This window comes from Colobus angolensis, unplaced genomic scaffold (genome assembly GCF_000951035.1).
Source record: "Colobus angolensis palliatus isolate OR3802 unplaced genomic scaffold, Cang.pa_1.0 Scaffold45, whole genome shotgun sequence".
Taxonomy (NCBI): domain Eukaryota; kingdom Metazoa; phylum Chordata; class Mammalia; order Primates; family Cercopithecidae; genus Colobus; species Colobus angolensis.
The window spans coordinates 5,443,055-5,458,478 of record NW_012117932.1 but is presented as its reverse complement, the minus strand read 5'-3'; the positions used below and the strand labels follow the sequence as shown (position 1 = coordinate 5,458,478).

The window sequence follows — 15,424 nt, the reverse complement described above, 5'->3', positions numbered from 1 at the left end:
TGCTCCCGCTTTCCTTCTACCAAGACCTCCAGTTCCTGAAACTGCCACCACAGTAATAATACAGGCTTTTCTGAGACAGCTGCAAGACTATCTTTTTCTTTGGATTTTCCTAAATCTTTTCTCTTTGTGCAGCTGAAATGGAAAGACACAGCAACCTCTGCCCAGCTCACAGTAGCAGCCGCAGCCATGTAATTCCCCCTTCTTTCAGATCAAAAGGGATTAACATTTCACTCTTTAGACCTGGTATGCTTACCACTTTATATGCTTTTTTCTAAAACTATCCACCTAAGTAACGTCTCCGTTTTGCTTTAGTGTTTAAGAAACAAAAAATAAAAACTGACTCGATTATACCGATGTTAATGGCCCTTGCAGTTCAGCAACTGTGTTTTTCTTCTCCAAGGTCTCGATTTTCTGTCTTTACACTTTCCCTAGAACTGATTACTGTATTATTTTATGTGTAATCTTGTTGTATGCTACCTTTAGGTATATAAATAATGTATTACTATTCAAATTCCACTCCAATGGAAGTCACTTCCACACAACTTCTTAGCTGCCATCATTTGAAAAGTATGATTAATTGAAAGATCTACAGGTTAAATATTTCTCAGCTGATTCCCTAAACAACAATTACAGACTGTTTCTAGTAGTAGTTTCCACACAGACTGGAGTGCAGTGGCACGATCTCAGCTCACTGCAACCTCTGCCTCCCGGGTTCAAGAGATTCTCCTGCCTCAGCCTCCTTAGTAGCTGGGACTATAGGTGCCCACCACCATGCCTGGCTAATTTTAGTATTTTTAGTAGAGTTGGGGTTTCACCATGTTGGCCAGGCTGGTCTCAACTTTGAACAAAATATCTGAACAAAATTTGCCTTGTTTTGTTGCATAAGCCATATGAGCTAATCAGTTTGTCATTACTCTCTGATATACTCCAGAGAGCAATGCTTGTGAACTTCACATCAGTATTGAGAAATAGCAAGTGTGGGGGTGCATCATCTATGACCCTCAGCTGTACCAAGTTAATTTTTAAAATGTAATTGCTAAGCCTGTAATGAGGCTCTGAACATGATCCTATCTCTGCAGTGAGTCACCTGCCAATGCAAGGAAAACAAGACTGTTCTCAGCATTTACAGTTTCCTGAGAAATCTTTGTTGCTGTGGTGATTTTGATGCTTTTACCTAAAAAAGTAAAAACATGACATTGTTACTGGCATAATTAATAAATGGCAAGTGTATCAAATGTGATGAGCACAAAGGTGTCCGGGACTATAATTGCTCAGTTCTGCAGGTGCCACAAAGCACAGCCTAGAAAGACAAGGAGCATCAAACAGTGGTCAACATATGGCCCTAAGAACTGCCTCATTGGAACTCAGCCCCTTCTTAGCTGTAACTCTGGGTGAGTTACATAACTTTAGTGTCCTCCTTTATAAAATGGGAATAATAGTAATACTCCCCTCCACCGTGTGGATCAAATGAGCTGACATTTATAAAGCGCTTAGAACAGTGCCTGCACACAGGAGCACAATATAAGAATTGATTAAATACAATGAACATGCTGCAGGGTGATGCTTCATCTTGGTTAGTACTTTTCAGAATTAGAACCTACAAACCACTATTTTAAAGTCCACGAATAGTAGCATTTCTTCAATCTGAAGTTCTTAGATCTAAACTTTCAAGTTATACAGGTAAATTAACAATTAAAAAGGAAAGAATGATCCTCTTTTAGTAGAACATCTATTCTCACTTCCTTAGAACCTATAATATTTAGAAATCTCTGTCTGACATGTGTGTGTGCTACTGTGGACAATTTTCTTAACACTTTAGGTTTCAACATGATATATTATGAATCATAAAATTTTGATTAATGTAATTTTGATCTTAGGCATTAAACACTTCAAGCTGTGGTGCTGCTGTTTTAGCTGTGTGTCCTTCAGCAAGTTACTAACCTTCTCTAAGCTCCTGCTTCTCACCTGAGAAAAACAGAAAACTATACACAGGTTGTCATATTGATGAAATGAGATCTTGTAGACAAATTTTTTTTAGCAGAGTTAATGTTAATAATGAAGTACCATGTTATTTTAATGTATAAGCAGTAAATTGTTAATATCAAAGTATTAAAAGCCTTTTTATTTTCTCATTGCAAACCTGGCCAATTCCAGGGAGCCTTTCCTGGATCCTCCTTTCCCGGATCCTCCTTTCCCATCACCATTACTGCTAACTCTCGTTTCTTTTCTCATCTCTGTTATAAATATGTTGAGGGCAAGAACCAGCCTCCCCCTTTTTTGGTCTCTTTTACTTAAGCCTTGTGCAGTGCTCTGTGCACTGTAGGATGTTTGCTATGTTACTTCTTAGTGGATAAAAAGAGTGACTACTATATATCTTTTTTCACATCATGAAAAATGAAGAAGGAATGAGATCTAGGTTGAGTTCATGTTGAAGTGGAAAATCTAAGAGGAACTTAAGAGAAAGCCACGAAGACGGCTTTTAAAACATAGTGCAATGTTCTGCTGAACTCGGAGAAAATGACTGTGGAAAGAAAAAAAAGAGCAGTGCACTAACAGCATTATTTTGTTATGGTACCCACAGTTAGGGACTTAGAGTAGGATCCAGCAAAGCAAAAGGAAAGGAACAATTCAGACAAGTAGTAGCTATACCAGGTAAGTTGAGGAATCAGAAGGCCGAAAGGGGAGAAACTTGCAAGAGGAGTTATTTGTGTGTACGTGTGTGCATGGGTGTGCACAGGCCAACAAAAAATAAAAGCAAGAAAATGCCATTATCTTCCAGGAGATCATTGAAAACCTTTAGAGAGTGCTTTAAGCAGATCTTTGGAAGCTGAATCCAAATTAAGAAAGATTCAGAAAGAATAAGTGATTGGGGAGTAAATGCAGCTGGTGGAGACCACTGGTTTAGGAAGAAGACAGACTGGATATGAGATGGTAAAGTCAAAAGGTTCAAGGAAGGCATAGATCAATCAGAAAACATTCCCGAATCTTAAATGGCAATTGAAAACAAATCACTGGAAAGCTTAAATAAAATTGCTCTCCTTTCCAATGGCATTCTTATGCCCGACTCAACTATTATCAGCGTGAGAAAACTGAGATGTACAAATGATTCAAAGCCAATGGTTTTAATTTTTCCTAATACATGAGTCATGTTAAAGATTGAGAGACATGGATTTGTATGTATTCAAAATATTCTTGAGCCTATTACAATAAAATATTGTTATTGAAAGGTTAATATCTTAAGTTTCAGATAATTATATTACCAACATGCAGTACCATACCAAAAAAAGAAAATACTTGGTCTTATTTATTATACGTTTTAAAATAACTAAGAGGATAATTGGAATGTTTATAACACAAAGATATGACAAATGCTTGAGGTGATGGATACCCCATTTACCCTGATGTGACTATTACACATCATATGCTTGTATCAGAATAGCTCATGTACTCCATATACACTTACTACGTACTCATAAAAATTAGAAATGTTAAATCTAAAAAAAAAAAAAGAAAAAGAAAAGAAAAAGGTAGGATTTTGTAAAACGTGATTTATCTGTTTTCTATCTGAATAGGTTCCTCAAGATGAATGGACAGGGTACACCCCTCGAGGTAAAGATGATGAAATTCCATGCCGAAGAATGCGGAGTGGTAGTTATATCAAGGCCATGGGGGATGAAGACAGTGGAGACTCAGACACGAGTCCCAAGCCTTCTCCAAAAGTTGCTGCACGGAGAGAAAGCTATCTCAAGGCTACTCAGCCATCCCTTACAGAACTCACCACACTCAAGTAAGTAGTCCTAACCCTGCTCTTGCGATAATCCGGGTGCTTGTGTTGTCACCGAGGCCCAGACGGTGTGTCTCCTACAGTAAGTGGGGCAGAAACATCCTACAGGTGGAGCAGTGCGATACATTGATTGTGACTTGAGATCTGATGTCTGTACCCCAGTGCCTTTGTAGAGAGGGGCAACAGATGTGCTCTGCATTGATCATAAAGTGAACCCCTCATCTCTAAGAAGCAGAAACAATCCAATCTTTTCAGAAGCCATTCTGGATTCTTTTAAATCCAGAATGGCTTCTGAAAAGAATTAAAATTTCTGGTCAACGAGAATATACATGTATCCCAATTGCTGAACATTTGCTCAGGCATGAAGTACATACAAGAACTTTTTCTTAAGACTCTTGAATTTTTCAGATAACTGAGTAACATAATAGAGGAGATTGTCTTGGAGAAGCTTATAGAATGTGGCCATGCTTGCAAATTGGATATGTGAAGGTTCTTGACATACATTTTTAAATGTGGGCACTCAATACGTATTACAATTTGAAGGCCTTAAAAATGTTTTGTTTGAAAATATAAATATAGTCATACATCATCTAATGATGGGGTTACATTCTGAGAAATGCATCATTAAGTTATTTCACTGTGCCAGCATCATAGAGTACACTTACACAAAGCTAGATGGCCTAGCCTACTACACACTTAGGCTATATCGTGTGGCGTGTTGCTCCTAAGTTGCACACCTATGCAGCAAATTACTGTACTGAATGCTGTGGGCAACTCTCAGACAATGGTAAGTATTTGTTTATCTAAATATATCCAAACATAGAAAAATACAGTAAAAATACAGTAGTATAATCTTATGGGACCACCCTATTATATGCATCATTAGCTGAAATGTTGTTATGCAGCATATGACTGTAGTCCTTAACTGTATTTGTGCTGTTTGTAAACAAAGAACAGCACTACACAGGAAACCACTGAAATTGATTATTTTAAGCCAGACCTGATTTAATTCTAAATGCTGTTTATAGAGAGTAAATTCTTTAGAGTCTTGAAATGTAGAAATAGATAGAATTCCACTTGGACCTGAAAAATATACTACAGATAACTCATATTTTTAAGTGCCTTTGATTCTGTATTTTGATGAAATAACATTACTATTCATGCATTTATATTATGTTACTAAATAAAATATTAAAAGACAAAATAAGTAAAACAAAAAATCGATGCAGTCGAGTTAAGGAAAACAAACCTATTTGTTAATCAAGAGCACTGAAAAACAGCTGACTGTTGTGCGATGGGAATTTATTTAAATAGCAGAGTATGTTGTATTTTAAAGAACCAGACAGAGACAGCCTCTCATGAATTATTTGTCAAGGGTTCGTGTGTAACAATTCTGGATCGTTTTAATCAAAAATTAACACCAACGCATCAGTAAATGAAGCCAAGAAAAAAACCTCTTCCTTCTTTCTTTGGCTTTCAGTTGCCCTTCCTCTTTGCCTTTTTACTACATGTGTTAGTTTTCAAGAATCTTCAGAACAAACTACCACAAACTTGGTGGCTTGATTAGATCTACAAAGACTATATTTCCAAATAAGGTCACATTCACCGATAGTAGGAGTTAGGACTTCAATATATCTATTTGGAGAACAGAATTGGACCCAAAACACTGCCACACGAGGTTAAAAAAAAAATCATGGAAATAAAAAACAGAAACAAGTCTTCATTGCATTTTGGCACACCTAGCAGATGCTCAGAAAATTAAATTAAAGGAACTGGATTTGTAATAAAGGCAGTGGACCAAGGTGATATGAAACGAGGGAGGCCGAGGACCCTTCTGAAAAAAATATCTTCTATGGACTTTAAAATATCTCTCCACTAGACACAATGCTAGGTAGTCATGGCCGTGGGGTTAACATCTTCCTGAAGATGCAAGAAAAGAATTGCAATGGGCAAGAAAGTCACTTAAACCAGCAACCTCCAGAGTCCTTTCCACCTCCCGAGTATCCTGTTAGGTTGTCATCAAGATGCATTGGTCACATTCGCTGAGTGATACTTTGGGTCTTGGGTGATACGATAGAGGAATTGCTCTTGTCCACAGCGATATCCAGGTAAGAGGAGAACAGAAAGACGCAGAGCCGTGAGGAAGATGAGAAGGGTGCTCTGAGGAGGCTGAGGACAGGGGTAGTGGGTAGGGGCTGAAATCAACATCACAATCGTGTCCTGGGCTACTCGCATAGCTTCAGGATGTGGAGGATCACTCTGAAGTCACTGAAACTCTTTCTTTCTCATTTGCCTTCTTCACAATATGACCCTCCTCTAATGTCCTGGACCATATTTTTGTGACCACCATATATTTCTTTTACTGCTCAGAAGTTTTCAGAGCAGAAAGAGGCAAACAAGCAGATGACAGCTAGGCTGATGGTAGCGGGCCAGTTCTTTCAGACGGTGAAGTTGTTGAACTGGGTATGAGTTAGTGACTGCTATTTCCTCCCTCCTCACTTAACGGAAATTCAAAGTGGTGATAAGTGGACAGGAGAACACCTACTAAACTGAAAACAATTTACTTAGGATGGAGTTTCCCCAAACCATCTGTGTTGTCCCCTCTTCTTTGGCAGGAAAGAGAACTTTTTTTTCCTATGTTTATGTAAGATGGATAATGTGCCGATATCATAACAAGGTTTGAAGGAAGCACATCTCATATATTACTGTGAAAACTCAATCATCATGATTATGATCCACAAAAGGATCACAAGAGAACCTTAGACAACCATCTAAACATATCTTCCTTCCGTGTGCTACCATCACATCCCCTAGAATCATTTCTCATAGTTCTACTTACCTCCATTCGTTTCACACTCACCTAGTTTATGAGTTCCCTTTGTCGTTACAGTCTACACATTAAACCTCCATTATCTTCAACTGCATACAATTGTTAGTGACCTCTAGTTTAACCAGATTGGCCAGGTACGGTGACTTACACCTGTAATCCCAGCACTTTGGGAGGCCGAAGTGGGCAGATTGTTTGGGTCCAGGAGTTCGAGACCAGCCTGGGCAACATGGCAAAACCTCGTCTCTACAAAAACTACAAAAATCAGCCAGGTGTGGTGGTGCGCACCTGCAGTCTCGGCTGCTTGGAAGGCTGAGGTGGGAGGATCACTTGAACCCAGGAAGTCGAGGCTGCAGTGAGCCATGATTGAGCCACTGCACCCCAGCCTGGGCAACAGAGAGAGAACCTGTCTCAAAATTAATTAATTAATTAATAGTTTAATCAGATTGAAAGAGATACAAAAGAAAAAAAGGAAAACACTATAAAGGCAAAAATGCAGACATGACATGACTCATAATCAATTCTGTCTTTCATTCCTTGATGATGTTTTGACTGCAAATCATTATTTTTCTAGAAGTTTGAAGGATTCAGTCCCTTATGAGAAAAAAGATCCCCATATCCTGGAATTCTAGTTCCTCAAAAAAGAAAACTATATTTATGTTCCTACTTCTTTGACATTTAAGTCGATTTTTTTCCCTCCTTCCTCCTCAGCAATTCACAGCTTTAGGGATGAATCATAGCCCTGAACCAAGATAACTAAAATTAGGCAAGTGAGATTGGGGCAACATTTTGTTTAAGGTTTTCAACTCCCATCTTCTCTCAGAAATGTTGGAGAGAAGGCACTCCTACACTTTCTTACATTGTTTTTCTCTTTTCTATTTTCCAAAGGCATCTTGAGGGTTTATTTATGTGGGTGATTTTTCATCAGCTGCTTAGTGTTAGTCATTGGGTCCTCAGACATATAAGGCCTAAGGTCAGTTAAACATTGTGGTGTTAGGAGTAGTTTTGAGACAATGAAGTCTGTCTTTGGGCCAGCAAAACCCCTCCTGTAACTACTCTTGGAAAACTATTATTTCGGTCACTCTCTTCTCTTATCTCACAGCTATTAACAAATCACTCCACCTCATCACTAGCTTTTCCTTCTTCCTTACTTATTAGCTAACAATAAATTTGAAATGGCATATCACCCGAGAATATTAGTATTTTCAAAAAATTCTGAATGTTTAATAGTAAATTTCCAGGCAAGTAGAGGAGACGTTTAGGGGCCAGAGTTCCCTCCAAGCATGTCGTTGCAGCCTGGCACTGATGAAGAACATAAGTCTCTTACTTGGAGTGCTATTTATTCTAGAACTGAGACTCCTGCCTGCTACCATGATTAGTTAAAACCAAGTCCAAATCCCATCTGGGGCTTTTATTCAATACACTGCAGAAAGAACTTTTTAAAAATTATACAAAGTGGGGTGTCATTTAAAAGATTCTGAAGTTAAATTCAAAATATCTATTAATCCTACATGAATAATAGTTTAAAGTGACTTAATATTCATCTCTTTATCCAAGCACTAAGAAAAATTCTTCTCCTAGAAGAAATAGTCAGTCTTTAATATTACAGACTTTGAAACTCCTCTGAAATTGGGAAGAAGGATCCCAGGCTGTTGCAAGAGAGCCGGTGAGAGCTCCTAGCAATTTTGATAAAGTGTCTGACGAAAGGCTTCAGGAAGATTTATTTTCAGTTTTTTTTTTTTTTGAGACGGAGTCTCACTCTGTTGCCCGGGCTGGAGTGCAGTGGCCGGATCTCAGCTCACTGCAAGCTCCGCCTCCCGGGTTTACGCCATTCTCCTGCCTCAGCCTTCGGAGTAGCTGGGACTACAGGCGCCTGCCACCTCGCCCGGCTAGTTTTTGGTATTTTTTAGTAGAGACGGGGTTTCACCGTGTTAGCCAGGATGGTCTCGATCTCCTGACCTCGTGATCCGCCCGTCTCGGCCTCCCAAAGTGCTGGGATTACAGGCTTGAGCCACCGCGCCCGGCCAATAATTTTTTTAAGTAGGAGGAATATTTACATTTTAACAAGGTTCTCAGTGCCTGACTGAGTGCTACAGGCTTTACATACATGTTTTCTTTTGATCATCACAACTCGATGCATGCAATTTGCCCATTTTACGAATGACAAATTTGCATCTCAGAGAGATTAAATAACTTTTTAAAGGTCACCTATCAATCAAATGTCAGAGCTAAGGTTTGAACCCAGGTGTGGAAAGCAGAAAAGATAAAAAGCTGGACGGAAAGTTGAACTTACTAAGACTGCAGTGATGAGCTATTTAAAAGACGTTTAATAATTGAGGGGAAAGGAAGATCAATTGGGTGTGGACAACTGAGAAGTGGTACCCAGGAAAAAGAGACATTCAAAACAGACTGTGAGTGAAGGATGGATTTGAAGGGGCATCAGAAGCCTGCAGTGAAGTGAGTTCTCTGTCGGAAGTGTAAACATCAAACATGCAGCTGAAACAGAAAGGATCTTGAGAACATCTTGACTCAGGCTTAGCCTCAGGTGCAGAAAAGAAGGACCAGTGACCAAAGGATCAGAGCTGCAGAAGGCGCTGGCTGACAGAGGACACAGGAAGAAGGGACGGACTCTTAGGAGCCTGGGTTCAGCTCTGTGGAGACTAATACAGTCATGAGTCCTGGGCCTGTATCTGTTCTGTGGCTTACCATGTGTAACCTGAACCTTCTTCAAAGGATGGCAGACCGGGTTTGCACCCTTGACAGCTGGCTTCAAGGGGCTGTGTAAACAAAGCCCTAAGACAGCAGAGGGAGGGGAGCCAGGGAAGGTCCTGGCTGAGGGTTCTGGAAACAAAGACTCCCCACTTCCTTTAGGTGGTGCTGATCACAGATGCTGCCCACTGGCCTTCCAGGATGGCTTCTCTTTGCAGAGAGCCTCAAAATTCTTTCGTCTTGTCTGCCTGCCACCTGCCATTTATTCCATTTCATGTCTATGTTCCCATTAAAGTGCAGACAACGAGGTAAAGAGAACACCCTAATTACAACCAGAAATTATATTCATGCAATCACTCACTCACTCATTTATTCATGCAACAAACATTTGGTAACTTTAATAATTTAAGTACTGTGTCCTACATTTATACCTTGGTTTCAATATTCACTAAATGCTTTACTTAAATCTGGTTTTCCGGAGTCAAGTGGAAGAGAAAAATACACACAAACACACACACACACACACACACGAGTCTAAGAATGGCAAAAGCAGGCACTACAAAGAAGAAAGGAACTTAAAATTCAAAGGCTGGTGGTGTTAAAGTTGATCGTTTTGGCAGAATTATTTTCTGATGAGAAAAATCTGCGTTGCCTGGCATAAGAAAGGGTGGTGTTTTTTGTTTCTTTTTGTTTTGTTTTGTTTTGTTTACAGGTTACTATTTAGTTGGCATAGTTCGTTATTAGCTTTACTTTTGCTGTATCATTTATTATTAAAGAAATTCTTCTTATGCATGCAGATGGAAGGACATTTTGCAGGAATGAGAAAAGCTTCTTTAAAAGGAAGCCTAGGCAGACATATTAGGAGCTGCCTCTAATCCTTTATAGAAGCAGGCTGGGTGTAAGTCCTAAATAAATGTATGTTTACGGAAGATGCTTTGGAAATAGCAAAGCCATCAACATTCCTATCTATAAACCAGGAGGAAATTAGATCAAAATTGCAGCCCAAGGAATTCAGGTTAGCTGCAAGGAGGAACTTCTAAGTGCAAAGTTATGAATTATCAAATCAATTAATTTGGAAATTGTTAGAGAAAACTTCCAAGGCCTCTTTTGAAACCAGCAGAGTTATATTCCTCTGAGACCTTGGATAATTTGACCTCGGACAGACAAAATAATCTATATAAGATCTTTCCAGCCTGAAGAGCCTAAGACTGTATCGTAAGATCTTCACCATCGTCTGATCTGTGCATTGAGCCTGTATTTTCAAGCTAAGCATTCAGGAAGAAGAGATTTCAAAGCACCCACATAACACAGTACCCCCTAAATATATCACTTCGCTTCCTGACACTTCCCTTTCTATCAGTGGAATGATCATTTTCTAAATACAGTCTTGAAACTTTACAACTCACCTCTTACCTCTTCCAGCTTTACTACTTTTCACTTGAGTGATTGCAATGGACCCATTTGTCTTAATGCCCCCAGCCTCTCTCTGCTCCAACTCCTTCTCTAAGACTTTCTACCAGGTTGCTAAAATATTATCTCTGAATCCCATGTTGTCTAGGCACAAAGTCCCAAATGTAGCATTCAAAAGTGTCACAGTAAGGCTCCATTCTCCTTTGAGATCTTCTTTCCTGCTATTCCCTTACAAGCACAGAACACTTGTGTGGGAAGTAACATCAAGCCACTTCAACAAGCCACTGATTGTTCAAGCGTAATTATGCAGATTCAAGCAGGTGCAGTGTATGTGGCACACTTAGCACCATCTCTGGCACACGGTAGTTGCTCCATATATGTTAGCTATCACCATCATTATTATCAATTTTGGCCACCTACTATGTGCTAAGTATTGGGATATATTATAGTAGTCAGGAGTCCCAGTACAACAGAACTTGCGATCTAATGGGGGAGAAGATGAGAAGAAAGTCTCCATTCTTTTAAATCTTCTTCTCAAAGTTAACCTCTGGCTGTCGGCCATTATTTCTTCCTCCTAAGAATTCCCGAAGCACTGTGTTAACATTTCTCAAGGTAATATAGCCTTCTTAAGCACTGGTCTGTTTTGCCCGTCCCTCGTGTAGAAAGAGAGTCGATGCTATCTGAAGGAATGTTTTTGAATCACTTGGCACAGAGTCGTCATCCCAGAGGGGAAGTTGAACAAATGCTAACGCATCATTATGCAATCCCTCTATGCCTAAGGTGCCCTGAACAGTACCCTCCACGAGTAGCTTTAATGCGCAGTGGTTGAGTTGAGTTGCCATCTAACATCTGCCCAGCATCCTTTGACTGCGTCTGTGCTCTCTTTGATTCTTCCCCCTCCCTCTGCTTCTGAATCTGTGGTTCTCTGAAAAGCTCCGTATGCCTTCTCAACCCTGCTTTGCATTGCCAGCCCACCTGGAGGCTGGGAGCTCAGTCTGGCAGGTACACATTAGCTTGTTAAAAATATCCACGCAGCCATCCCTAGTATTGTTATCCACTTTGAACATTAGCATATTTCCTTTAGTTCATCTGGGGAATCCCAGTTCCTTCTAGTTCTATGAGGGGGCAGGAAGCACCAGCATTAACTAGTCCTTTTGAAGTTGGGAAGGGTCTTCTTCAATGATCACATTAACTACTCCAACATTTTTAAAAATTATTTGTGGCTGGGTGTGGTGGCCCACGCCTCTAATCCCAGCATTTTGGGAGGCCAGGGCAGGCGGATCATTTGAGACCAGGAGTTCAAGACCAGCCTGACCAACATGGCAAAACCTCATTTCTACTAAAAATACAAAAATTAAGTGGGCGTGGTGGCATGTGCCTGTGATCCCAGCTACTGAGGAGGCTAAGTCACTCGAACTCGGGAGGCAGAGGTTGCAGTGAACTGAGATCTTGCCACTGCACCCCAACCTGGCCAACAGAGCTAGACTCTGTCTCAAAAAATGTGTGTGTACATATATAATATATATATATATGTATATACATTTATGTATGAACCCACATAAACCAATGAGGAGAAAATATCTATCCTGATAGCTAGTAATATTTTAATTTTCTTCTAAGCCTATTGTTTAACATTAATAATTGGAAATAACAGTCATCAAGTGTTTTTAGTACATATAATAAGATCCTCCCAACGGTGTCAGAAGGAGTTTAGAGTTGATTTTTAACCAACGCTTTACTGATACACCAAGGTTTTCCAATGGTTGTGAACCTCACGAGGCAGAGCCTGGGCCTTCAGCTCCAGCACTCTACTTTCTCCCCAACTTCTTTCCTCCCACTGACTCGTGAAACTCTGAGGACTTTTCCCTGAACAGTCTGGAGACTGTTTCCACCATCTGGACATTGTTCTTGACTTACAGCTCAGAACCTTCTTTTAGTTCTGCGGGCCACACCTCTTTCCCAGAAAAAGCAGAGCTGAGAGCTCTCGGAACAGATCCAGATTACCAACTGCATATAAAATTGCCACCACCTCGGTAGCATCATTCCTATGCCAGATTCCAAGAGAGAATGGACATTGCTGTGGGTACGAGCACCTGAGAAGATTGGCCTGGTCCTGAGGTTTGTGCATTCAGAGCCTGGGTTTGAAAAGCCAAGCTGGGAGCACTTTCCATTGTTGTTGCCGTCTCCACTCAGTGAAGAAAGATTGTGTTGGAGTTTTAGAGTGAAAGAAGCTAGAGATGAAGCTAGCTGGACGTGCTCATCTAGCCCGAGACTGCGTTTCTTCATTGGAAGGAGCCCCTACACAATGCTAGGCGGGGTCCAGTAGTCGGATGACAGCCAATGGTGGACATCTCTTCCCAACTCCATATTCAGTTTTGTCATCCTGGGAGCCATACTGGCCATGATGGGAATATTTCCACCATGGAAATCAACACACTCTACAAGGCAGAGCTTCTTCCTCCCAAAAAGTCAATTTCTAAACATTTACCACTTTACCAACAGCATTATTTTCAGGTAGCCTTTCTTCAGAGATAGAATAAATGAAAAGTCTTAGAAGCAAAACTAGAAGGAACCTCAAAGATGATTCCAACCCTTTTATATTACAAATGAGGATATGCAGGCCCCAAGGAAAGAAGTAGTCACTGAAGCCCTTCAGCAAGGTTTAGGACCCAAGTCATCTCACTCTCAACCAAGACTTCTTTCCAGAGGACTCAAAGGTTCCAGCTGCTAACTGCCCTGAGACAGACAGGAGAGCTATCAGGCTCTGTCTCCACTGCACATATACGATTAAGTGCCGCCAAGAGCGATGAACACAATGTTGTGTAATTATTTGTAAGTTGTGAAATTACATTATGTATGTTACCTCTAACTAAAAGTGCTATATTTGTTCAAAAAAGAGAAAAATTAATATGAATTGAAAAGAGGAAGGGATGACTTCATGAAAGAGAAAGGATTCAATTTGGAATCTGAATAATGACTGAGAGACAACACACTAGGGAGGAGGAATTTTGTCTGAGTATAAAGAAATTAAGTTGACTAGTGTATTAGAAGAGTATTTAAAAGTGAGAGGTCATCTTTGGATAGAAAGTGAGAACTTTTCTAAGTAAGATCCTTAAATATCCAGAGAATTCATTTTGTTTTAATAAAGAGAGCAATAGGAAACCACTGATAGCCGAGCCAGATAATGAAGTGATGTAAGTGTTGTTTTAGAAAGATGGCCTGCGTGGCCAGGCACAGTAGCTCACACCTGTAATGCCAACACTTTGGGAGGCCAAGGTAGGTGGATCACAAGGTCAGGAGTTCGAGCTGAGGCAGAAGAATCACTTGAACCCGGGAGGCGGAGGTTACAGTGAGCTGAGATCGCACCACTGTGCTCCAGCCTGGGCAACAGAGTGAGACTCCGTCTCAAAAAGAAAAAAAAGATGGCCTGCGTGGTGTGGAGTCAAAAATCCAATTACAGCATTTCTTGTGCTTTTCTCTTACTTTTTTTCTTCTGGCTTCTTTATTTGTTTTTCTTGTTGTTGGAATATATCTCATTTTAACCCCCCAAAAAATCACCTTGAAGAATGGTAATGGCTAACACTTAGAAGCACTTCCTCTGTGCCAGACAAAATTCACATAATAACTAATAGTACCTGTAAGACAAGAATTATTATTAACTAAGTTATACAAGGAGGAAACTGGGGCACATAAATGTAATTGACTTTCCAAGGTCACAGAGCGACAAGTGTCACAGCCAGGATTTGAATCCAGAGCCCATGTAATTAGCCACCATACTAGCCTGCCTCTAGATGAGATAGAGACACATTGGAGACAGACAGTTTGAAATCAAGTAAGAGGCTAGAGAAAGTTGTACTGCTCCAGGGAAAGAATGGTAGAAGCAGAGATTAGGATGGTACCAGAAAGGGCTGATGTACGAAGTTACACAGATAAATAAGGACACCAAAAATCAAAAGCCAGCCAAGAACAGGTGGTAGAGTTTGGGTGTTTGTCCCCTCCAAATCCCATGTTGAAACGTAATCCCCAGTGTTGGAGGTGGGGCCTGCTGGAAGGTGTTTGGGTCTGGGGGGCGAATCCCTAATGTATGGCTTAGGTGCTGTCCTCGTCATCACAACTGAGTTCTCACTTTGAGTTCGTGCAAGATCTGGTTGTTTAAGAGTGTGGCACCTCCCCACCCTCTTGCTCTCTCTGACACCCTGTCACCTTCGGCCATGATTGTAAGCTTCCTAAACACTCACCAGAAGCAGCTACGAGCACCATGCTTCCTATAGACCCTGTGGAATCATGAGCCAATGAAAACCCTTTTCTTTATGAATTACCCACCTTCAAGTATTTCTTTCTAGTGACCCCAAAACAGCCTAATACAACAGGTCAAATCTCCTTGTTGCTGCTGCTATTATTTTGTCTTGCTTACTGTAGTGATGTGCTATTCCCCAATATACACCGTACCCATATAAGTCTCTTTTTATTTAGGAATAATAGGAAGATTTCCTTTTTTATTATTACAAAGTATAAGACTCATAAAAATTTTAACAGCACCAAGAAATATTTTAATAATGTGTAAAAGTCCCCCTCCCCTCTTCATTCCCTTTTTATCCCTCCGTAGAGGTAAGAATTCTGTTTCTTATGAATCTTTTCAGAAATGTTCTAGGCATATATTATATATACCCATGTCTAAACTTTCTTTATACATA

At 40.2% G+C, this 15,424-nt stretch overlaps 1 protein-coding gene across 1 annotated transcript in view; it reads left to right on the top strand.

The window, feature by feature from the left end:
• The window catches only part of DLGAP1 (discs, large (Drosophila) homolog-associated protein 1), a 691,004-nt gene that overhangs the window by 337,752 nt on the left and 337,828 nt on the right, over nt 1-15,424 (top strand). Inside the window, exon 4 of the mRNA XM_011957822.1 lies at nt 3,573-3,787. Within this exon, the coding sequence (XP_011813212.1) occupies nt 3,573-3,787 (215 nt within the window). The remainder of the gene's footprint in view (nt 1-3,572; nt 3,788-15,424) is intronic.